This window comes from Polyodon spathula, chromosome 12 (assembly GCF_017654505.1).
Source record: "Polyodon spathula isolate WHYD16114869_AA chromosome 12, ASM1765450v1, whole genome shotgun sequence".
Taxonomy (NCBI): domain Eukaryota; kingdom Metazoa; phylum Chordata; class Actinopteri; order Acipenseriformes; family Polyodontidae; genus Polyodon; species Polyodon spathula.
The window spans coordinates 11,228,836-11,254,289 of record NC_054545.1 but is presented as its reverse complement, the minus strand read 5'-3'; the positions used below and the strand labels follow the sequence as shown (position 1 = coordinate 11,254,289).

General features: G+C 36.1%; 1 protein-coding gene across 4 annotated transcripts in view; it reads left to right on the top strand.

Moving 5' to 3' along the window:
* LOC121324390 (RAS guanyl-releasing protein 1-like) overlaps window positions 1-25,454 on the top strand; it is a 33,488-nt gene that overhangs the window by 5,749 nt on the left and 2,285 nt on the right. For 3 of the 4 annotated variants that reach the window (XM_041266175.1, XM_041266174.1, XM_041266172.1), the window contains exons 3-16: window positions 9,926-10,031; window positions 11,884-11,946; window positions 12,045-12,176; window positions 13,577-13,730; window positions 14,295-14,468; window positions 15,013-15,129; window positions 17,518-17,793; window positions 19,230-19,310; window positions 20,850-20,954; window positions 21,448-21,557; window positions 22,450-22,594; window positions 23,256-23,292; window positions 23,786-23,935; window positions 24,860-25,179. In XM_041266175.1, coding sequence (XP_041122109.1) covers window positions 9,926-10,031; window positions 11,884-11,946; window positions 12,045-12,176; window positions 13,577-13,730; window positions 14,295-14,468; window positions 15,013-15,129; window positions 17,518-17,793; window positions 19,230-19,310; window positions 20,850-20,954; window positions 21,448-21,557; window positions 22,450-22,594; window positions 23,256-23,292; window positions 23,786-23,935; window positions 24,860-25,179 — 1,970 coding nt within the window. The remainder of the gene's footprint in view (window positions 1-9,925; window positions 10,032-11,883; window positions 11,947-12,044; window positions 12,177-13,576; window positions 13,731-14,294; window positions 14,469-15,012; window positions 15,130-17,517; window positions 17,794-19,229; window positions 19,311-20,849; window positions 20,955-21,447; window positions 21,558-22,449; window positions 22,595-23,255; window positions 23,293-23,785; window positions 23,936-24,859; window positions 25,180-25,454) is intronic. The other variant, XM_041266173.1, reaches the window with a different exon arrangement.

The window sequence follows — 25,454 nt, the reverse complement described above, 5'->3', positions numbered from 1 at the left end:
ACAGGGCATAGAAAGCTGTGTTCTTTTTGCGCACCAATAAAACAAGTAGCTTTACATAGAACCATTTTACACTATGAGGAAGAATAAATGGATAAATGACAAATGTATTATTTAAGGGCCTATTATGTATCATCTGAAGTGTTAAGAATGCTCTGAAACTTAGGGTGATTAAGTCTTTCAAAAGTGATGCATTAAGTTTTGCGTTGCTAGGAGACAGAAATGGAGCAAAGACACATGAAAAAATAACACAAAAGAAACAGGTTTAATGCACTGTGAATTTACAATAATCTTTTATAATTACCCTTATAGTGGAGAATATACAGGTAATGGCTGTCTATTCAGATGGGAAAGAGAAGTGTTACTAATGAGAGTTTAGCAGTTTTGCACTTCATAGAAGATAATTAGCACACATCATTGCTTTTCCGGTTCAACTTAAAAGGTATCTATACCATACTGCTATGGGTATTATTGTCTTGTCTGAGTGCTGATGTATAAAATGTAGAGGGTAAGATCAAATAAAATGAAGTGACAATGCATTGCAATATTTTAAGTGTGTACATACCAGTAGTGAAGTGGAATTGATTGATTGATTTGATTATCTAGCCTTGGATTTGACAAGGATGAAGTGGAATCTGTTTATGACTGCAATGTGTTATCATGCTTGCAGATGCTTCACCTCCCCTTTTCTCCTCAGTTTTAACAGTACTTTTTGAACAAAAAAAAAAATATTAGATTGAGTAGTAGCAATGTGTTTGGAGACGTTACTAATTGGTTTATCATTAAACATGTTGTGCACATTCAGTATAAAAATATAGGAAAAATCCAAGCATAGAAAATGATTTTCGGAACATAGAGTAATATCACGCTGCCCACTGTACACATCAAGATAATTAAGGTTGTCTTGCTCTGGTGTTGTGATATTCTGTAATAACATGGGAACTTTAAATTTATATTGTTCGTTTATTGCATATTTAAGCTATTACAGTATGCATTGTACCATTTTACAGAATATTGGTGAAATTGGTCCCATGCATAAAGGAGAAATGACCTTTATTATTTTTACTGACCGTCTTGCCTGAGTGTGATGATTTTGGTCCCATATAACCAGCTTCACTGATGAAACCATAAAGTACAGGTACCTTTACAAGACAGCATTATGGAACCCCAGTCAGTGAACCTGATCAATGAAACGACTGCAAAGGGAGAGTTCTCCAGCTTCTGTCCAGTACATCTGAGATGTACCACAGAGGTCCTGTGGTTTTGTTGCTTTTAAATGTTAAAATGTGCGCAGAGTCTATTTGAAGGATTATTCAGTGCCTAGTTCGATACATACAGAGCTAAAATGTCACGTCTCCAAATGAGGTATCTCAGTAGATTGCTCCTCTTTGAAATGTGAAATTCTCTGAGGTGTGGATCAATATAGTGTGACATCACAAACCATCATTGCTGCTGTTCTGATCTTTCCCACCTTGGCTATTATATTGGCTTACCTGTCAGCGTAATTTCTTTAAAAAAATGTAATATCTTGTGAATTCCAATATAAAAATGCTTTAATTTTACTGGACTTGGATAAGCAGAGGCTTCTTACAGTGTCAGGTAATATAAATTCCATATAACTGCAAGTCCCAGCATTTACCATTAGAGGTAGTACCTATCTGCTATTTCAACATTCAGTGGTGCATACCAAGTCTTCACCTTTAGTTTAAGGAACTGCTTTATCATAGGAATTATATTTGTAGCTCAATTTATAAGAGGAAAAAAATGTCATCAATAATAAGATGGTTTCTCAGTATGTTGTACAGAGAATGTTAAAGTTTGTTTAGGAGAGAGAAAGAGAGATCACATTTAAACCACACATGCATATGTTTTTTTTTTTATTCTAAGTAGGATGGTGGTTTTTACTTTGCAGAGAATGTGGTGCATACCAGGTGGAGGGATGAAGACGACATCAAGGCAACACATGTACTATATTTAGTTACAGGAAAATCATACACTCAGGAGTTTGAAATGGGTGCCTCTAATTTGAAAGTAGACCAATAACTAGCGAGTGATTACATTTATGATAAGAACTAAGAAAGACAGCAGTTATGCTGCTGAGTTCGATAACTTGAATTGATTGTCAGAGAATTGTGCACATTTTGCATTGAATAAGAAAATGTATCTAATTTTGTAGCATGTTTTGTTTATCCATAACTGTTAAACACACTGAATTTAGAAATACTAAAAGAAAGTAAAATTCAATGACAAATGTTTTTACTTTTTTTGAAGTGACAGGGGTTGTCATGTTTCACATTTTACTTGGATGACCAGTCAACCGCAGTTTTTAGGGAAGTATTATTTGGAAGCTGGGTGCCCAGAGGTTATTCTAGGTTTTATGGTGTATCTGAGCATGTGAAATACTGCCGAGACCTGTGCTATGAGAAAACAGGTGGACTGACAGAAAATGAATCATTATGAGCACAGCTGGCTAAACCAAAGACTGTTACCTAAGTCAGTAAAAACAGTTGTAAATGACTGTACCTTATCAAAGCTCCCATTATAGATACTTATTTGTGATATAAATAGCAAAGATGATGGCAAAGCATTATTTCATTTTTAATTGCACTTGTTCAAGATCCATTTGTAGCTATTTTAGTTCAGTGTAAACATCTGGAAGCAATCGTGAGACCAAAGCCAAGTTCAAACTCATACAGTACTTTGGCTGATTCTAAATGGTCACCACAAATATTTTCAACCTTATAACTTTTTTTTTTGTTTCTCTGCTTACCATTTTACAGCATATAACTAGACAAAATTTGCTGCAAAAAATGATACATTGTTTTATTTATTATTTTACTGCTGTCTCCCTTAGCACTGCATGATTTTTTTCAAAATTAGCGGAACCAATTTTGTACAGATGATCACACTTGGTATATTTATACATCTCATGTGAAAACAGGAAGGGTGTGTTCTATCTAAATTAATTTGCAAAACAGCCCTCGGCGAGGCACGCCTTAGTGTAGGTTTATAACAGAGACTTTAGTGTACAGGATGGTCTGTCCCCCACACTGCTATCACATAGACACTGACAGACTAGGCAGAATAAGGGTACAACAAGGGTTATAAGATACTTTTGTTGAATTAAATTGCGTATGCACTGCTCCACTACATTTCATTCTAGATTGTCTGTTCAGTTATCATGTTCTATTACATTGTCAGTTTCCCCTGGTGTACCAATCAATGTAGATTTTACAGTTTCAGGTTTTACAGTTATAGCACAGACTAGAGACCAGAGATGCAAACACAAACCTGAAAGTTTTATACTGTGAATCCCCAGGCTTTTGTTTTCAAAATTTCCTGTTGGGAGCCACGTAAAGTGAAATTACCTAAAATAATTGTTCATGAATAAAAGGTAGTTTACAGGATATATAGATATATATATATCAAAATGTTACTTTTCACACACAAGGAATAATTCATAAAATGAAAAGGCACACACTAACCTACCTCTATAATACCGGGAACACACATGATTTTATGTCACTGATCAAAAAGAAAGGTTGTGTTCTTAAGGTGCCAGGCAGATAGAGATACCTGCCTATATATTCTATTGTTCCCCAATCTCTTTAAAGCTCTTTGCACACTCACACATTCACACACTATTTGGAAATATATTGGGTCTCAAATAGCATGCTTCCATGATGTATCAGGTTTTATATTTCGAAACACAACAACAACATTTCTAAAATAACTTCATGGCTCAGTTTTTGTCGCAATAGTTAGGATTCGCTATAGGGGTGCAAAAAGCACGATGGGGCTTTTAACCCTTCCAGTCCCGGATATTTTTATCCAGCTGAAGAATGCGAAATGAAGTTAAACAATTTTAAAAAATGGACTCCTTTATTAAGAATACATGAGAGTAGGACAAAAGAAAAAAATGTGTACATATATTTTGGTAACTTGAACTTTTAAAGTCTTGTCAGTACTGTAAGAACTTTAAAAGGTGCTAAGATACGGCAGGGCCTTGAGCACCTGTCAGGACTGAAAGGGTTAAACATTTTTCAATTGTTCAGCATTGTGAAATACAAGCAACATTTCTTAGCATCCCTCATTCACTTATCTTCTTGGAAGCCGGGTGTATTTATGAAGCAACAGTACAGGGACTTCCCGGGAATGTGCAAAGATGACATCAAACAAGAAACCGCAGCAATTCAGAACACTACAATTATAAGGAAATACGCAAAATATATAGACAGATTCAGATAAAGAACCTGTCGTAAATCAAGTATGTGTCTGGAACAGCAAGGTGTAGCCAACAGTGGTCTGAATTCATAAGCCTTACATTAGTTAAGATAACATTTCCCACCCATACCAAGCTGCTCATCAAGTGCTTCTTGTACTCTCAAAGTACTCACGACTGCAACGTTGGTTAGTTTAGAGGAAATTTAATGGATTGTATAATGCACACACGTATTATCATGATAATATGTATTGCAAAAAATACCTTTCTTCTTTTTTGTTTATATTGAACCCCAGCATTCACAACCTATAGTATGGACAACGCCAGACTCCAAACCAAAAAAAAAAGTTTTATTCTCTTTTTTAAAAAAAGACCGATCATTTCACTCAGCTTGCTGTTTGTCTTGGATTTAAAACAAAGTATTGTTTTATACTTTGTAACTGTTATTTACAGCCTTGCATCTAAATCTAATTAAATCCCAACCTGATTATACCTCTGGACAGATTTACTTACAGCAAGCTGCACACAAGAGGAACTTATTATGTGGTTTGTGTATTACTGTATCTGGAGACACATTGCCAGTGTGTGAAGAATAAAACAGGTTGTTTCACCACAAATACACATGGGACCCAGACCTATTCACATTTGATGCTTTTAGAGGAGGTAAGAGAAACGGATTTGAATTTACTCTGCGAGTCAACATTAATTTGATTGTCTTTTTCATTTTTGACTAAGAGTTTGCAGAGAGCAAAAAAAAAAAAGACTTTGAATTTGAATTAAGTTCCGTATATCTTTTAAAGGAGATTTCAAATTGTAAGACAGTAGGAAATATGAGTTTGCAATTTTCCGCAACCACTAACCGGTCAGGTCAGGAAACACCTTTTTGTTAACGTTTAAACTCCCACAATATGCATCCTCTTTACGAAGAATTTATGATGTGTCCCAGCTGTGTCAAGAACAGATATCAGTTTAACCTTTTAAACTTTAATATTACAAACATCTGCTTATGAGATACAATCCTATGGAAGTATAAAACATGTATTGCCAGTCTGGTCTGCTCCTTCACATTCGTTGTAGTTTTTGAGCACTTTGTTGAAGTTTGATGAACAACTGTGACAGCATTCACGCTCAACACATTGCAACAATTCTCTCCTCTAGTATGTTTTTCAAAGTAGACATGGGATCAACATTGGTTTGTGACTTGACTTTTCAGAACTGATGTTATGCTTGTGCTTTGAAAACTGCGGAAATACTTTAGCCATTGATAAATCTATTTTCAAAATCAGCTTAGCTCAGCTTATTGTTAATGATGTGTGATTAATGGTTGACAAGGGATTAATGGTTTCCCTGAATTTTAATACCTTCCTTTGTTTTGAAGAATAAGCAATGTTACCTGCTCGTTAAGAATAGATGATGTGTTATAAGTTGTATGAGTGTGACTACAAGAAAATGTGAATAAAGCATGTGGGTGAGCAATCTATCAAAAATGTCCATCAAAGCTTAATCACAAGTAATCTATTTGGAATATAAGCATCACATATTAGTGTGATCAGAGGTAGTCCATATCACGTACATACTATACAGTCACAAAGCTTTAACTTGTGAGTTTACTTAAAATCTTTGATTTTATATATATATATATATATAACAGCAACAATATATAACACTTTAAATAATATAAAACTTTATTTAATTAATTAATATATATAATAATAGCTTATCGAATATTGTACTAGCATCAATTCGTACATTTATCTGCATTTAAATAGACGTCCTATCCTCTGTGGTGGCAGATAGGTTAGTGGAGTGGTTAGAGCCAGTGCTGTGAAGTAGTTGGTACTGGATTGGCACTTGGACCTCAGAGTGTGTGTGTGTATATATATATATATATATATATATATATATATATATATATATATATATATATATATATATATATATATATATATATATATACACATACATACATACATACATACATACATACATACATACACACACACACACTCGCCCACCCACCCAGGTCAAAACAACAACTTTCTGAAAACCTCAAAGTGTAAAGCAGAACCATTTAGCAAGTCATCGTCACTAAAACCACAAGAGAGGATGTACAGCTTGATATGACTGATAAACATTTAGTTTTATTCAGAAACTCTTGACCTTTTAGATAAGCCAAATCAATATTGTGGTACTATCTGTTCTAAACCTGTCATATCCAGTTAAACAGTAGTAGTCACCTCCTATTCATGTGGACAAAACCACTGTAAGAACAGAGAGCAAATGAAGATCTCACATCAGTATGACGGGAGCCTTGGCAACAACTAACGTGGAAAGTGCTTCTCTGAAAAATTGAAGGTTATCTGTTAATAACAGATTATTTTTTTATGTATACATTTTTTTTTTTTTTTTTTAAGTGTACTGTTGCAATGATGTTACTCAAGAGTACATTCTAAGATTTGTGGTGCTTTCTGTGGCATTTGAGTTTATAAAACTGTAAAAAAATATCCCCTGGTGAAGTGCCCACTAAAAGAAAACAAACTCATAAAAGAAGCCGAGAATTCCACATAGTATGAAATGCTGTACCTGGTGCCTGTTAATGTGAACGTGACGTATCCTAGGTTACGGTGTGCATGTTAGGCTGGCAGACTCAAGTACTGGATTGCAAAAGTGAATTTCAAACTTCACTGTGGTGTTGTTAGCCTCATTTGTGCAGTTATCTTAATTGACAGAAACATATTTAAGAAAAACGCACCCCAAGAATAAAAATAGTTGAATCCCAGCTTGTATATTTTCCGTTTGCTCTGTTTTTGGTTAAGCTCTGTAAAGCATTCGCTTGAGAGGAGCTTGTATTGGTTTCTAACTCCTTAGATCTGGAGTGCACAGATCCATTCCCTCCAGGTTGTACAAATATCATAATATATAGTGATACAGCCCCTCTAGTCAGGGTGGCCCAGGACTCTATCACCTCTTTTGTTGGGTGCACAGAGTCAGTGTACGTATTTCAGCATGGTTTGAAAAAAACAAAAGCAAAACAACAAACAAAATCCTAGTTTCCTTCAGGGCCAGTTGTAGGATTTAATGGGCCCTGGTGCAAGAGTGTGATGTAGACATCCCCCCACCCCCAAAAAAGTCATTAGTACAAAGGTCAGGCCAAGTAGCTGGATCATAAAAATCACACAAAGGTGCCTGACTGGGTACCAAATTTACAATACATGATATCCAATACAATCCGATTTCTCTGATTTCACTTCTTTCCTCTGCTCAACTGTTGTTTACTTTTCATGTGAGGAGGAGGTTGGCAGTTCCGCTGCCACACTATACTTCTATCTGCTGTTGTCGGCCCACTTTTAAACCATTTACTATACTCTTTAAAAATTTTTTTTTAGCATTTTCTGTTTCTTTTTGGGAAATTTCTTTTCTGCATTTCGTTTTGAACCCGACTTGTGTTTGATTACATGTTCGATACACCATACGTTATGTACTTATTACCACAACTGTGGAAAAGTGAGCTTATTTCCACCAAGCGCATTTTTTATTTATTTTTTTTAAACCAGGCACGTCTGTTATGGAAAATTGGGGTGTGATGTAGGAGCTCGTGCAGGGAATTAAAGTTGACCTGTGTGTGGATTGCCTCGCCTGTGTGATGCGCCTGCCTGCAGGAACCTAGATTGCTACAATATTATAGAATGTCTTTGGTATGGGCCCGGGTGCAGTCGCATCCCTTGCCCCCCCAGTACCGGCCCTGGCTCCCTTGGAGCACTAATTAACACAGTTTTTCTTTAAACAAACCTAAACCTAAGACAGGGGAGGCTAGCTCCTTTTACCCTGTAAAACCAAACCCATATCTTGCAAATACCTTTGTTTTGTCTTAAAGTTTCAGTTCTTCAAACTCCACACCATCATCCTTTTCCTGGTAGTGTCTACTCCCTTACAGAACAACCTCTCTTACACACTCTCCCATGCAGGCTGGGCCTACTGCTTTCAATGAACTACCTCCAGGGGTAATTGACTTCAATAATGAAATTCCCACCTGACTGCGTTCCTCACGTTTTCAGTAAACTAATTCGACATGTTGCATTTTTCTATTCTGATGCATTATGAGCATCAACAATTTACTCAAAGCCTCCACTCGTGTTTTCTACTATTAAAAAACCTTGACTTGCATAAAGAAGGAAAAACATTGAGTGAAATAGCTCGCATCACTTGATTTTCAAGGTGCGGTATACAAGTATAATCAACAAGTACAGAGAAACATCATAACCCAGGACTGGAAGACCCAAATAAGCTATCTAACAAGGATGAGAAATACTTGAAGGTAATATCCTTAAAAAATAAAAGACAATGTTGAATTGACAACAGACCTGGCAGAAGGCACAGGCCCAAAGCACCTTTGACCATTGTTCCATAGTCCAATTTCTGTGTTCTTGTGCATATTTTACCCTTTTAGTCTTGTTTCCCTTCCTTAACAGAGGTATTCTTACTGAAAAATCCTTTAATTCCCGATTTCAAAAGTGACCTTTGTACTGTTGATTTGATGGACAACACCTGTGCTTTCTGCCAGTTTTGTTGTCAACGCTTGTCTTCTTTCTCATATATATATATAACACATACACACTGAGGACAATATGTCACATCACATACCAAGAATACCTAGACAAATACCACACAAGACATTACACAAAATAGTTTTGAGGACGCAGGAAACTGAACCTTTTTTTGTTAAGTTGGTGCAGTTTGATTTTTAAGAGATTAAGATCTGAGACACATAGATAAAGTAGGTTACAAAGCAATGATGTTGTATGCAGATAGTAGGACAGTGAATGGATTGTTATGTTACATGCAATAACTTTGCAGTGCCAATTTGACCCTGTTAACAAACAAGCACTGTTGTATATGTGCTTAGACAAAACCAAGTCTGCTGTAACAATTATGTGTTTGAGGTTTTGTATGAAGACAGTGTGTATTCTGTATGAAGCTGTCTGAAAGTGTAACTGAAAAATATCACATGATACGAATTTATTTACAGCTTTAAGGCATTATTCTGTTTTGGAGATCAAAATTTGTGTTATGGTCCTATTTTTAAATGTGTCAGAAGAAACGGCATTGATAATACTGTTATAAAAGGCTCATACTCTAATCATGGGATGAACTGCACTAACTGGTTGCATTCTAATTAATCCCATTGCACAGAAACAGTCACCTAGACTAGGGTCATAACGAGATTTTTGAACAGAGGTCATACAATCTAGATTCAGGGTGGTGTGCACTGTACTGAAAAGATGTTACAAGATGTGTAATATAATTATTCACTGTCAAACAAACAAAATTTAGTCTGAACTCTTAATTTTGATAAGGAAACCACCATATATAAATCAGCTGTGAGGTCCCAAAATTGATCTCAGTACCGGTGCCCTCAGTTGTTGTTTTCCAGACCTCCTTACTAATGTCACCAAGTGCAATACAAACTTTGAGTGGTAAGAAGTGTACAAATTCCAATCTCTTTTTGATCACTAAAATGTCTTCTTTGGAGTTCTTGCTAGACTCACCATTAAAGACATGCAGGGCTTCGCTTTTCCTTTAGTAACAGCATAGAATGCTAGCACCTGCACCGCTAGTGTCAATAGTATTGTATTACAACTACTGTGTTCTAGTTAAAAGGGAATGCTTGCTGTATATTTGCCTTAAAGCTTTGCTGTTTCATTTCAGATGCAGACGGAAGCTTGTGTCGAAGTGGTCATCTGCTGCAGATAACACTGACAATGCACCGGCTGATCATGTCATCATCTGACCTGCTGGAGAAACTTGTCACTCTATATCCTTTAACTGCTTGCATCTAAAGAGTGGAGCTGACATTGACATTACAGAATCATTCCTAATGACGGTGTTTGCCAAATCTGGGTATATGCAGTACTGCCTGTGCAGAATGTTTTATGTGCAAGTGGTACCCTTCTCTGTATGTGGAAAGAAATAGTTCACCAATGTAATCCAAATAATCAGCATCCATGTCTGTGTATTCCTTTCAGGAAAAACTCTATTCAAGGTGTTAATTATCGTCAGCTGTAAAAAAAGATATTTGAGTTTAATTAAATATACAGAGTGCTAATGAGGCATTCGCTAGGACTGCAAGTTACACTAGATATGCCCTTCTTATTTTAGTCTCCTTTGACTATTTTGAATCATGCTTATAAATTAAGTGTAGCATCAAATACTGTAAAGTTTGGTCAACAGAACAGCATATTCATTAATACCTTGAACTTATTAATACCAGCTTCCCCTGGATTCTGTGAGCTGGACCCACTTCAGCCTTTATGACGCCCTTCTATCTGTGGGCAACTTTATTTAGCAGCATGTCTTTGTTGAGAATAGAAAGAGTGGAGTTATATTTAAGAAAAGATGGATCGAATTTGCATTTGTATAATGAACTACTGCTAATGTCGACAAACTAAAAACATGTCCCTTTCAAGTTCTCTTGTAGGTGCTGGAAATATTCCATTCTACGTTTTTAATGCTACAGTAGCAGGCTGTGGGGTTGTAGCTTTTTATAAAGTGCATTGCTATTAATAGCTCAGAAATGAATAAACCCTGATATTTACAAAAACAAAGTACTTGTAACTACAAGTAGTGGCTCACTTCATATTTGTACTGTACAAAAGAAATAAAATATGTTCAAGTAACACCCAGTAAAACTGTTTGAATTAAAGCAGTACAAATCAGTAATGTTGTTTGCAATTTACTAACATACCAAAGTTTTTCCAAAAATGACAAAAAAAGAAACAACAACACTGCGAGAGCTTCACAGGCCTCAAAGTAAGGTGTCTGTCTGATGAATACCTGTAATGACAAACCCGACTGATAAACAGATAGCGATTCTTATCAGCGTAGTTTATTTTTGTCCGTTTCCACCCACGACTTTATTTGCATCCTACTGCTATTTGTTTTGTTTTTTTTTCTTTTTGGAAATCCCCCTTTTATAGATTTTTTCTTCTGAGGAAACTTTTCAGTGGTGGGTACTGCCACTGTATCTTCCTGGTCCCAGATTTAAAATCCTCTTCCCTACAGTCGTCTCTGTATAGCCTCAGAGCGGTTTCACACTACACGGCAATGTAATCAAACACAGTGTTATCAAAAGCGAAAAACCAAAACAATAAAGTTGCCATACTCAGAACAACTGTGTTTAACAATTTAGAGTTAATAGCTTTGAGAATCTAGCCCCTTATTCTAATGTGACCAAAATCTAAAAATGTGAAGCAAAAAACATACAGTACTACAGTATATGTGAGCAAGACAAGTGGTGACAATACATCATTTGTTGTGGGTCTTGCTGCACAGCAAAACTAACCCCATAATTAGTTTTATGATTATCTATAGAATCTTTAGTATCAGTCTTTCAGCACCATGTGTATCTGGCATTTATGAATGCAGCCATTAGAGATGTGGAACAAAAACAGTAGAATTACATTAAGATGTGTCTAATTTGTGAATTTTTTAGAGGCACAGAAATGAAAAAAAAAAACATGGAATAATAATCAGTTATAATGATGTTGATAAAGAAGAATCTCCATCAAAGCTCACAAAGAAAATGTCAGCTAATTAACATCTCAGCCACTTGTATTTTGTTGGAGCCTGGTTTGCCAATCAAAGGGTTTTTCTTAACAGCGTTCTACTTATAAAAATGCTTTTGGAAGTCAGAGTCCCACAGATTGTCTGAAAATCTGCTATGTGATCAGGTAAGCTAATATTTTTCTTCACCAGCGGTTTGCTGAAAACACAATTAAAAGCATGAGAACAAAGGGTTTATTTTTTGTTTATTTTAAATTTGGTTTAGGTATTGGATCACTGAGTTTTGGATAATGTTTCAATTGGATTCCAGCCTAACTGACACGATGGAGCAGTTTCAAGAACTGGTCCGAGAAAACAGGGAAGAAAGACACTGCCGCCTGATTGATACAACGCAGATGTATGTATCTCAGTTTCAAGACTTTGTTCACTTGGTTGTCATGAAGTGATTCATTGAGCTGAAGATTTCAATTTCAGACTGACAAATTTCACTCCCCTGTGTACAGTATATATAGAATAACAAATTGCTTTGATATGCCCACTTCTCCAGGGATGTGTGATGTGATGATGTATTTGAAATAATTTGCGATCATAGTTTTATTTTTGATCATTTAGTAGAAAAAGGTTTAGGGGACAGATTAACAAGTTTTTTCAACTAGCAAGCTCCATTGCAGGGCACAACCACACAATAACCACAGAGTATGATGATGGAATGTCTAGCTTTGGAAACAAAAAAAAAAAAAAAACTGAAAAGAAAATAAATCAGCAAATGAAAGACTGAATATCTTTAAAATAACAATAAAGGCACCAGTTTTTAAACGCAGTAAAACCCTGGTTATTACCTTGACAATTGACCTTGTCTCTATGGAAACCTTCCCACCGTGGTCAACTACCAGACAGCAATGCCCTCTAATCAGGATGTTACAGCTTAAATAATATTCTCTTACCTATAGTGCTTGCAGTCATTTGTAATATTTCTACTAGTCTACTAGTTTTAATGCAGTGTTGTCTAGAATCCTGATTACTAGGCATTGTCTGAGACTTAACGCTGGTTTCATCTGCTCTATCATAACTAAATTGTTCAACTTTGTACATAAAGGAACATTTGGGCATTTGTAACTGCATGTTTAACAATGTACCACTTGGAATGAGTCATGGAGAAATTGAAAATGTACGCCTCCGATCTGGAGGTGGGGAGTCTACCCTTCCGTGGAAATCACAGTGCAATTTAGGTTTACAGACAGACATCTGCTAATAGAGGGCTTTTCTTTTGTTTTATTCTGTTAGCTTGTTTGTCAGAGTAAAATGTTACAACCCAACTCAGTTTCCTCACTTGAAATATGTTCCTATAAAAAAAAAAAAAAAAAAAAAAAAAAAAAAAAAAAAGTTGGCCATTTAGATAACAGCCTTTTGTGATATCACATTAGCACGGGCTGTCAGATGCATTCAGAGGCAGTAATTAGAGATAGGTTGTGAATAGTCATCACTGTGAGTCATCAACATTTTTTTTTCTTACTATGATATTTGGCTTTATAGTGTTTCAAAGTCTAGTTGCTGAAAAATACTGCACTTCTGCATATGACACTGAGCATTTAACTTGGCATTATAACATTTTTTCAAGCACCAGAACAGCTCAGAAGTAACCCTACAAAGGACATTTCTCTTTATGTTGTACAGTCCATTTTAAACCACTTTGTGTTACTGCACGCTAATCCAAAAACAATTCATGTACAGTAAGCTAAATCAACCAAATGGTTTAATGTGCTTCTTGCACACCCCTGTTGGGTTGCTTGTTTTTAGAAATGCCAGAGAATGGTCCCGGAAGATCACCCAGAGAATAAAAGCTAACAGCAGTAAGAAGAGAAAAGTTTCCCTGCTGTTTGATCACCTGGAGCCCGAGGAGTTGGCAGAGCACCTCACCTATCTGGAGTTCAAGTCCTTTCGTAGGATAACAGTAAGTCCACAGAAAACTACTAGACCAAAACTGTCCAGGGCCAATATTCACAAAACATTAACCAACATGTTCAGTTTGCACCATGTTTTGTAAAAATGAAAAACTAACTGCTGATTTCCCAGAACTAGCAAGAAATGACTCATGTAAATGTAGGAGCTCTTAAATTTCAGAGTTATTTATTAGGAACTTTTGAACATAATTTTGTGTAAAAATAAATAATAATAATAAAAAGTGGGTGATATCATGCTGTGATAAATGCCCCAGATATTTAACCTCAACCTACTTGAATCTTAATCATTTAATATAGTGGATGATACTGTTGATACAGCCTACATACTCTAGAGTAAGTATTATAATGAGAGTCATATTATGTTCATTCTAAACTAAACCTCAGCTCCATATGATAAAACTGCAGAACAGTTTGGTCTATCAGTCTGGTCTTTTTTTTTTTTTTTTTTTAAATCAAAATTCATATTGCTTAGATATACTCTATAAATAGAAACCAGAGATGAAATCTTTTTTTTTTTTTTTTTGCTTGGTGTACTTACACTTTCATTCAATCAGTTTGCAGACTATCAGAATTATATTGTCAATGGGTGTGTGAAGGAAAACCCAGCAATGGAACGCTCTATAGCGCTGTGCAATGGCATCTCCCAGTGGGTCCAGCTGATGGTGTTGAGCAGACCCACAGCACAGCTGCGGGCAGAAGTCTTCACCAAGTTCATTAATGTAGCTCAGGTAAGAGGCCTGGATGCTATTTGTACTCGTATACCGGCTGACCACTAGCAAAGAGGTCTTTAGATTATGTTAACAACTATGTTTTTGACAGTGGTGCTTGCAATGGTTAACTGCGCTGTTGTGCTGTCAAAGATAGTTAAAAAATATACTGTTATTATTATTATTATTAGTCGTGGTGGTGGTTGTAGTAGGATTCATCTTTAAAATTCTGTTCATGTTGAGGGTTAGGGTTAGGGTTAGGGTTAGGGTTTAAATTATTATTTGCCTATTACTTTGGTTGTATCATGATGAGTCTCCAGTTGTTTAGCTATCCAGAATACTGGAAGACCTTCCAGTTTAGCTTAACTTCAGAATCATGCTGTTGCTGTGTCGACCTGATTGTGATCACCAGCAGCAGCACATGCTTTTATATTTAGTCATGTTACTGACGTTGACTTGTTCGGCAGCATGCGTTGCAGTTAGACCCAGTACAGTAACCATCCCTGAAATACAGCTGTGCTCTTAATGACTCTCTTCTTGTATGTTTTCCATTCTCTTTGTACAGAAACTCCATGAAGTCCAGAATTTTAACACACTAATGGCGGTGGTCGGGGGTTTATGCCACAGCTCAATCTCCAGACTCAAGGAAACCAGTTCACATGTACCAAATGAGGTCAACAAGGTAACATAAAGCACGTTTTCAATTTTAGTAATCCGTCTTGTATCTGTGAAATGTATCCAGGTAGCCCTCCAAGCATGTATGTAAGGTGATGTAATCCTGATCCACCAATACAGTGGAACTCACTTCCTCTTCAACCGTTCGAGTCCAGGCCTGTAGTTAGTCTGTTTTGTTACGGTAAATAAAGCACTGCAAGAGACACACTTTTCTTGTGTATGACAGTTGCTTTCTCAGCTCAATTTGTTCCTATGTGTTACTCACAAAATACAAAAAATATTAAATATGTAACCTCATGAAGTTTGGATGGTTCTAACTAAGGAAGAATTCAATTTTTTTTAAATAAAATATCGACAGTGAATACATGCCCTTTTAAGGAATTGAAATGCTGTCTTTTCTAAAGGAACACTCATCAGAAGAGAATTCAAAAGAGTGAGCAGGACACTTGAGAATATCTAGATAGACAGGGAGCAGATTCTTCGGTTTCTCTAATTTAAATTGTATACGTGAACTGAATATGTACTGTACTGGCTGAAAAACTGAATCATATTCAAATATATATATATATGTTTTATATATACATATATATATATACATATATATATACACACACACACACACACAGTGCCTATAGAAAGTCTACACCCCCTTGAACTTTTTTCACATTTTGTTGTGCCAGTGCCTTAGCGTTTCATGCATTTAAATTATGATTTTTTTCCACTCATCTACACACCATACTCTACACTGCTGAGGGAAAAAAAGTTTTTATTGAGAAAAAAAAAAAATTATATATATATATATATATATATATATATATAAATATACAAAACTGAAAGATCATAATTGGTTAAGTCTTCACCCAACTGAGTTAATACTTGTTGGAAGCACCTTTGGCTGAGTCTGTTGGGATAGGTCTCTACCAACTTTGCGTACCTAGATTTGGCAATATTTCACCATTCCTCTTTACAAAACTGTTCAAGCTCTGTCAAGTTCCTTGGGGAGTGTTGATGGACAGCAATCTTCAAGTCATGCCACAGATTTTAAGCTGGACTTTGGTTGGGGCTCTGACTGGGCCACTCAAGAACATTTACCTTTTTATTCCTTAGGCACTCCAGTGTATCTTTGGCTGTGTGCTTTGGATCGTTGTCATGCTGAAAGGTGAACTTTTGTCCCAGTTTCAGCTTTCTTGCAGAGGGCAGCAGGTTTTTCTCAAGGACTTCTCTGTACTTTGCTCCATTCATTTTCCCTTCTATCCTGACAAGTGCCCCAGTCCCTGACGATGAGAAACATCCCCATAACATGATGCTGCCACCACCATACTTCACAGTTGGGATGGTATTCTTTGGGTGATGTGCTGTGTTGGGTTTGCGCATAACACTTATGGCAAACAGTTCCATTTTAGTTTCGTCAGACCACAAAACTTTTTGCCACATGGATACAGAATCTCCTGAGTGTATTTGTGCATACTTCAAACAGGATTCAAGGTGGGCTTTCTTGAGTAATGGCTTCATTCTTGCCACCCTACCATACAGGCCAGATTTGTGGAGTGCTTGGGATATTGTTGTGACATGCACACTTTGACCAGTCTTGGCCATAAAAGCCTGTAGCTCTTACTAAGTTGCCATTGGCCTCTTGGTAGCCTCTCTGATCAGTCTCCTTCTTGCTCGGTCATCCAGTTTGGAGGGACGGCCTGATCTAGGCAGGGTCTTGGTGGTGCCATACACCTTCCACTTCGTAATAATCGTCTTGACCGTGCTCCAAGGGATATTCAAGGCCTTTGATATTTTTTTATACCCATCCACTGATCTGTGCCTTTCAACAACTTTGTCCCGGAGTTCTTTTGAAAGTGCCTTGGTGCTCATGGTTGAGTCTTTGCTTTGAAATGTAATACCCAGCAGAGGGAACCTACAGGAACTGCTGAATGTATCATGAAATCATGTGAATCACTACAATTTAACACAGGTGGAGGCAACTTAACTTGGTGTTTGATTTTAATTACACCTGAGCTAATTTAGGATTGTTATTACAAGGGGGGTGGACACTTATCCAACCAAGCTATTTTAGTTTTTATTTTTAATTAATTTTCTACAAATTTCTAGAATTTTTTTTTCAGTTGGAAGTTGTGGGGTAGGATGTGTAGATAAAAAAAAAAAAAAAAAAAAACAATTTTAATGCATTTTAATTCCAGGCTATAAGGCAACAAAAGGTGAAAAATTTGAAAGGGGGTGTAGACTTTCTATAGGCACTGTATGTGTGTGTGTGTGTGTGTGTGTGTGTGTGTGTGTGTGTATATATATATATATATATATATATATATATATATATATATATATATATATATATATATATATATATATAGAAAACTGTTTTTTTGCTGTTCTTTGTCTCCCACAGGTACTGAATGAGATGACAGAGCTGCTCTCCTCCTGTAGAAATTATGACAACTACAGGCGTGTGTACAGTGAGTGCACAGGCTTTAAGATCCCCATCCTGGGGGTTCACCTGAAAGACCTAATCTCGGTGCACGAGGCAATGCCAGATTATGTGGAAGACAAGAAGATTAATGTACAGAAACTTCAGACACTTTATAACCATATCCATGAACTGATAGTGCTGCAGCAGCTGGCACCTCGCCTGGATGCTAACAAGGACCTTGTCCACTTGCTAACGGTGAGTGGGAAATTACCAACACAGAAGCGTTTGAAAAACACAACACAAAAAAAAACAGACAAAAAAAACCAATAAAGGAAAAACACAAAAAAATACAAACAAACATGTGTTTTGCGGCTTGTTGCCTTTTTTGTCAAGGATGCTGTCTGTTTCTATTGAAAGAAACTCAATAGTACAACGTGTGGTGGTGGCCCTGTATCACTGAGTGTTCAAGGATATACTACTACTACTACTAATAATAATAACAATAATAATAATAATAATTATGACACGCATATATGAACAGCACGGTTTTGGATTACTGTATTTTATTCAGTACGTGGTAATAAACAGATGGATACATCTAAAAACTTTATTTGTGTGTGTTTGGGGGTGGGACGATGGATGACTATTTTATACCATGTCTTATGCTTCAGTTCCTCAGAACTGACTCCAGTAAACCATAAACAGACACAGTAAAACAATGTTAAGATGTTTCTCTTTGGAAACTAGCATTCAAACCCCAGCATTAAAAAAAGCATAGGGTGTCATTTTGCAAAAGACAAACAAAATAATAATTTCTAGCTGACATTTGTAGGCAGATATGTGGCTCATGTGGCCTTGGTTTATGCTCCCCTGTTCAACTGGCAATGCAGCGACAGTAAAAAATCAGTCTTGGTGTTCAGTGCACTAGAGTGGTTATAGCGCCAATGTAGATATAGTCACTAGCATGGAAATAGTGGATCCACTAACATATACAGTACTTTGCTGCACGCATGTATAGCTCATCCAGAGTAATTGTGATGAAACTTGGCTTACTCTACTATGAACATTTGTTACAAGAAATTATTTGACTTACTTTTATCTGTACTGTATATCTTGGCTACCATTTGGAGATGAAACTATGCATGAACATTTTTAATGAGATTCTAATCTGGTAACCTGTTTATTTTATTTATTGTGCTTGATTGGGCATATTCACCACATTCCAGGTCATTTTGCAACAAATAAAAATGTGACTCTATTGGTTGTTGAGGAAAAAATAAAAATAAAAACACTATTACCTAACTCAGATGTATTAAAAAAAAGCCCATATTGCACAACCCAATATGGTACTGTATGTAGTCTGTGTCTAAAAGCAGGCATCAGAACAGAGCCTGTAATTCACCATTGTTGCAGTCAGCTGCTACCTCACAGAGTAAACTGGCCAAAAATTGCAGCTGTGGTGCGTGGTTTAATAAGTAACTATTAATAACTGATAACTGGTGACTTATAAAAACCACCGGTATCCTGACTTTTACAGAAAAACAGACCACAGTCAATATTATGCCCTAATACGGGATGCCACTTGCGTACCTTAAACCTGCACAGATTTCACATTTAGTTACTCATTTCCTTGTTTAATGTGTTAAAATTTTAGACCTGCATGTGTGATTTTGTTTTCTTTTTACCTGTAGCTGTCACTGGACCTTTACTACAGCGAAGATGAGATATACGAACTGTCCTACGGACGTGAGCCCAGAAACAGCAAAGCACCGGTGAGATCCAGTAGTTCATTAATTTTTTCATTGTATTCAAAAGGTTACTTCAGTGTTTTACCTGTATATATTGTGTATGTTAAAATAGTCTCTCTCTCTTTCATTTTGCTGAGTGGAAAACATGTCATACCTGTGCTCTGGGACAAGCAAGAAATAGGCCCAGCAACACAGATGAGGGACACTGAATGTTTACATGCAGGTGTACAATAAAGGAGCAGTTGAAAAGAAAATGGGAAAAGCTGAAAAAGGTTTATTGATTGTAAAAAAAGAAAAAAAAAAGTTATACAGATGTGTTTTATTTTTAGTTACCCAGACATTCTTTTGATTCTATTGTATGCTTTTTTCAAACTATTGCTGTTTATCTGTCTTTAGAGCTTGAATTTTAGCTCAAGGGTACCGAGCTGGGGAACTTTCAGGTTTAAGTTTTTATCAGTAATCTTATCAGTCCTCCACAGGATACATGCAAGTGTTTAAGCATTCACTCCAGTGAATTATCTAGCTAATCTGTTTTGTAATGTTCTAGTAAAACACAGGTTTACAAGTAACAGGCATGGTACTCAATTGACATTTAAATGTGATTTAATGGATATTTAAAAGACAAAAAGGTAGGTTTTAACAGAACTTGCTTTAGTTTAGCTAATTAATAAATGACAGAGCAAACCAGTTAATACTGTACATAACTGCTGTTGATTATTGAATTGCTAGGAAAAAGTGGTTTCGGATCAATTTAAACAGTCTGTGTGAGTAATCTTAGAATGAGTAACACTTTAAATGACTTGCACATTAGAAGTGAAAAGCACACCTAAAAATAAACTTTCCAACAAACAGTACATACAAATACACACACAACCTTTTTAATAAATTTATCTTAAGTGTTTGTATCTTTTAGGACGTACTTGAATACTGTATGACTGCTGGTTGCAAGTTTTAGCAATATATTTGAATTATTCTGTTAAAGAGGATAATTTAAGTGGATATTTTCTTTTCAATATCTTCAAGCATATGTAGTACATCTAATCCACCAAGATTGACATTGGGCTGTTTAGATATGAAAGACAAATATTTGAGCCATTTACTGCAAGTTAATCCGTTCTAAATAATTCTTCCAAGTAATCAATTTAGAGAAACAACAGTGTAAAGACTGCTGTCTGTGTGATTTCTGCATTCCTAAAACTGTGTACACCAATATATAGATATAATCCAAAAATAAGGTGTATGTACATCTATAGCTTTTATAAACGTGTTATCTTCCTAATATACTTCCCATTGAAAACAACTTTGTGAAACCATTCGTCTACTCTTTAACACTGAGCTGGATGTGTTTAATTATTGTTTTTTTTTTCTTTAATGCTCTGCTAAACTAGAATAATAATAAATAAATAAATAAATAAATAACGTTCTTACTACGTTAAAACCATGACAGGAAGTTTGTTTGCATTTAAGGCTTACTCTCTTAAAAGGCCATCTGGTGTTAGGGTCTAAACATGCCCCTTTTCCAGACTTGCTGAGCAAATGACATTTTGTACGTGTTTTCTACAGCCAGGGACTCCAGCCAGGCCCCCAGTAGTGTCAGACTGGGCCCCTGGGGTGGCACCCAAACCGGATCCGAAGACCATCAGTAAACATGTCCAGAGGATGGTGGATGTATGTTTTGCACTTTTTTTATACTTTACATTATACTGTGTTTCCATTAAATTGCATTAAATAACTTTATGTTGTGCATCCCTTTTCAAAACACAAAGTGATAAAAAAATAAAAATAAATCTAGGAAATGATATAATTTAACAAGGAAATATAGTTTTAGTTTTTTTTCAATACTGTAAACCTTAATATGAAATAGATTACTGTTCCTCAGAAGCATTTTCTAATAACTCTACAGACATATATATAAAAAATACAGTGCTCCCTCTTTATAACACTGTGGTCAGGAGCCACAGTTCTACTTAAAAAAAAAAAAAGTGTAACGTATTTTGAAGCCATGCAATATTTTGGATGCAAGATGCTACTCTAAATCTATAATGGGGCAAATAGGAGCTCTGACCGTACCACCTTAGAAATGGTTCTGCAGTATGAAGGACCTCTTTATAATGAGGGAATTGGGCCTTTTTAAAGCTCTCTATTTTTTATTATTTTGCAGTCAGTATTTAAAAATTACGACCATGACCAGAATGGCTACATTTCTCAAGAGGACTTTGAGAAGATTGCTGCTAGCTTCCCATTTTCCTTCTGTGTAATGGACAAAGAAAAGTAAGGAATACCAAAAACTTTTCTGTGCAATATTTATTTCCATAACACTGCCTAACACATTGAACCAAAATCTATGCAATTTGTTAACGATCAGTAAAGTTAATGAAAACAAAAAAACAAAATACCATGGCAACATGGTATTTAACAGCCTCCTATTTTCAAATGTAACGTTTTCTGAGGAAGTGGAATTTAAGTGCATTTTGCCCGTTTCACCCCTGCTCACAAACACAGCAAGGTGAAACCAAATAAATCTTTCTTGTTTTCATAGCAATTTCCATAAAGAAAGTTTTATTGAACTTTTTTGCTAATTTAGAATCCCTTATATGTCTAAGGCTTGCATACATTTTTTGTAGCTTAAAATCAGCTTTTATTTTGTTCCATGTTTTATGTATCCAAGCCTGTTTTAAAATGTAGATGCAGTTACAAGTGTGAAGCTAAATATCAGCTTATGTTCCTATAGACTTGTGGGACAGCACACAAGTCACTGGTTGGATAGGTAAAATTAAAACTGGAATAATTATTTGTTGGTTACGTACTAGTGTGCAATATTTCACATGGATCCCATTTCTTATAATCATAATTGTTGTCAGGACAAGTTTAATTACAAACAGGCTAGTTAAGTTACAGCTAGTTCTAGTCTGGTCCATGAAAGCCAAAATGTTTTTGGTATCTGAACTGTACCTTCAGTCACCTAAGGTCTTGCCACATTCTGAAGTCATCAATCGACACACTATGAACCAGCCCTTAGCCTGATTCAGACAGGACCATTAAATACACAATTTTTTTGATGCGTACTTGTTTGTAATTTGTGTTCTGACACACCTATACATACCACATGTCAAAGCATCTTGTCATCCTGAAGTATTTCTCATAACGTTCTCCTGTTGTGCAGGGAAGGACTGATCAGTAGGGAAGAAATCACTGCCTACTTCATGAGGGCCAGTGTGATCTGTTCCAAACTGGGCTTGGGGTTTATCCACAACTTCCAGGAGACCACCTACATGAAACCCACTTTCTGTGACAACTGTGCTGGATTTGTAAGTGCATAATCCCTCGGATAGACATTCAGTAATAGCTTGTGTTACCTATCTGCCACCCCACTATACAATGAACGACCATGTGCATCTCTAAATCTGTGCTTAAAACCTTCCCTTTATTCTTTTCTTGCATATTAAACCCATTTTAAATTTACAGTGCAGATGCAGCTAACCAAAAAGCTTTTTTTTTTTTTTTTTTTTTTTTTTTTTTTTTTAAAAACAAGCATTTGTCTAGTGCTTGCTTGTTTACATTAACATAGAGTTATTAAAATATTTTTCAATGTAGTCACACCTAGCAAAGAAGCAGCAAATACCTAGCAAATACAGAGCTGAACTCCTTCTGCTGGTTTGTAGCTTTAAGTTGCATAGCATGCTGTTTTGGAATGAACTTAAAGGCTAACTGAAAGCACCATTGTCCTTACTTAACTGCATGACTTAAACATAAAACATGTGTGATTTACTATCCATTACATGTATATGCCATGTGACCCAATCTATCAAAAACAATTAAACACAACAATTGTAAACACGTTAAAAGGAAGCACAATTAATTTCAGTACCATATAAAGCTTGTGGCACAAAATTAACCTTAAAATATTGTACAGGTTTATCAAACTTTTGTCTTGTTCTGATTGTCTTCCGGGTCTCTCTTCTCTTCTAGCTCTGGGGTGTTATCAAGCAAGGATACAGATGCAGAGGTAACTTTTATTTTATGTATTTGTTAATTGATATGGATTTAAAAAATAAAAATAAGTAACACTCAACCTTTATTGTTTTACATGTTGATCCTATCCATAACCTGTCTGAAAATTAGCTAAGCCCTGTTGTCCTGAAGTGCATTACATTTTTGCATTTGTGTCTGTATTAACTATCTCAGTAATGCCCTGTTTATTGGAAAATAAATAAAATACAAATAAACAATTAATGTGATTCAGAGATGATTTTTTCCTTGCAAAATCCTTAATGGCTTATAAACCTAGCTGTTGTGTACCTTTATCCTGAATGTTACAAAGGTAAGCATGGTGAAAGATTCACAGCCTGTGGTTTTTGTAGTAGAGACTGCAAGCTGAGCTCTGCAACGCGCATGAAAGTGGTTTTCAAAGTGCAAATCAGTTTGAGAGCTTGCGTTTCAGACAGCACGATAAAACCACAGTGACGTATCCATATCTTCTTTTGATAACCTGTTTACAGACTGCGGAATGAACTGCCACAAGCAATGCAAAGAATTGGTGGCGTTTGAATGCAAAAAGAATGCAAAGAGCACAGGAGTAGACAACAGCCCCACATCAAGCTCCACTCCAACAGCACTCTGTACTCCAGGGGTCAGAGGTTACGAGCATGGTATGTGTAACTTTACAGGTGAAAAAATATATTGCCCTCTCTTACCAAGAAAGGACCACGCACAAAGTAAACTTTGTTTAGTTTAGAACAGGTAGCCAATGGCTTACGCTAGGATTTCAGATAAGGAATTTGACAAAGCAAACATGTTGGACAGTTAAGCAAATTCAAGATATGATTTGCCTTAAGTTTTTTTTTTTATTTTTTTTATTATTCCATTATAAACACCTACCAGGAAAAACAAAAACAAGCTTTGCCTCTGAGTTACTGTAACTGATCATTCATAATTGAGAGGCTCACTCTGTAATTTCCCAGTGTAGGAGTGCAGTAAAGGTCACAAAAATCGCTGGTGTTAAAAGCCCAGAGAAATATTTTAATAGATCTTCACTGGAACTAGCAAACTATTTCAGTTACCAAAAAATACACATTCTATTACAGACTATATTCCCATATACAGTATATGCTCGGTTATAAATCAGATATGAGGAGCTGAACCAGTCACTGTTAAAGATTTGTCTCGGGTGTAGAAATACCCATGCATAGAACATCTGACATAATTCTAAAGTACGTATATATGTTTAAACATAGTTCCTTACTAAAAGTCACAGTAATATAGACTATACTGTTAATTTGTGATGTCTAGTACAGTCCTATCCCTCAAACTGTATGAGTTGACTAATGATAATAAGAGACTCTACATGCAATATATTGTGTGCCATTTAATAACTGAAAAGATACGGATGACCAACCTTTTCACTTTTCCTCCTTCCACCAAAAAGAAAATAGACTTAAAACCTGTAATATAATAATCTATGTCATAGATAGCAGTGGTGCTTTCTTCTGAATTTCATAGGAAATCATGGAATATACAAGCTTTGGTTTGCCTTAAAGTACAATTGGTAAAAACTGTGCTGTTATTGCTTGCAGGTTCTGAGGATGGCCAGTTCACATACCCTAACGGTGAAGGAGCAGAGCATTCAGACAAAAGCAAGGAATGGGAGTCAACTCTTGCAAGCGTATCAGAACAGTCACACTCAGGAGAACTGAAAGCATGGGCAGTGAACAAAAGCACCCAGACTGAATGGCCCCAGTCCCCAGAATCTGTGTTTTTACTACCTGCTCCACTCTCCCCCTGCCCGTCACCTCTTACTCCCTGCCCAAGCCCTGTGCCAGTCCGCAAAAGAGCCTACGCAAAGTGGGAGAACAGAGCCTCGACTGTGAAGCCAACCTATGAGCAGTTAGAAATGGTGATTTTGTTCTCTTTTATTGTAATTGCAGTCTTAAACAGACCCTTTGTATCATGTATGTTACAGTGTTAACAGGATTTAATTTCTTACGTGTGCCATACCGTGTTCTTTATCATTCCCTATTGTTGATTTTGCTTAGACCATAATTATTACCACTAACGACCTGTCTACAGCTATGGCCAAAAGTTTATGAACACCATTTTGATAGTTTATTTAACATCATATAATCAAAGAAACTACAAAATGATATTGCAAAAGTATAATGGAAGCCATAC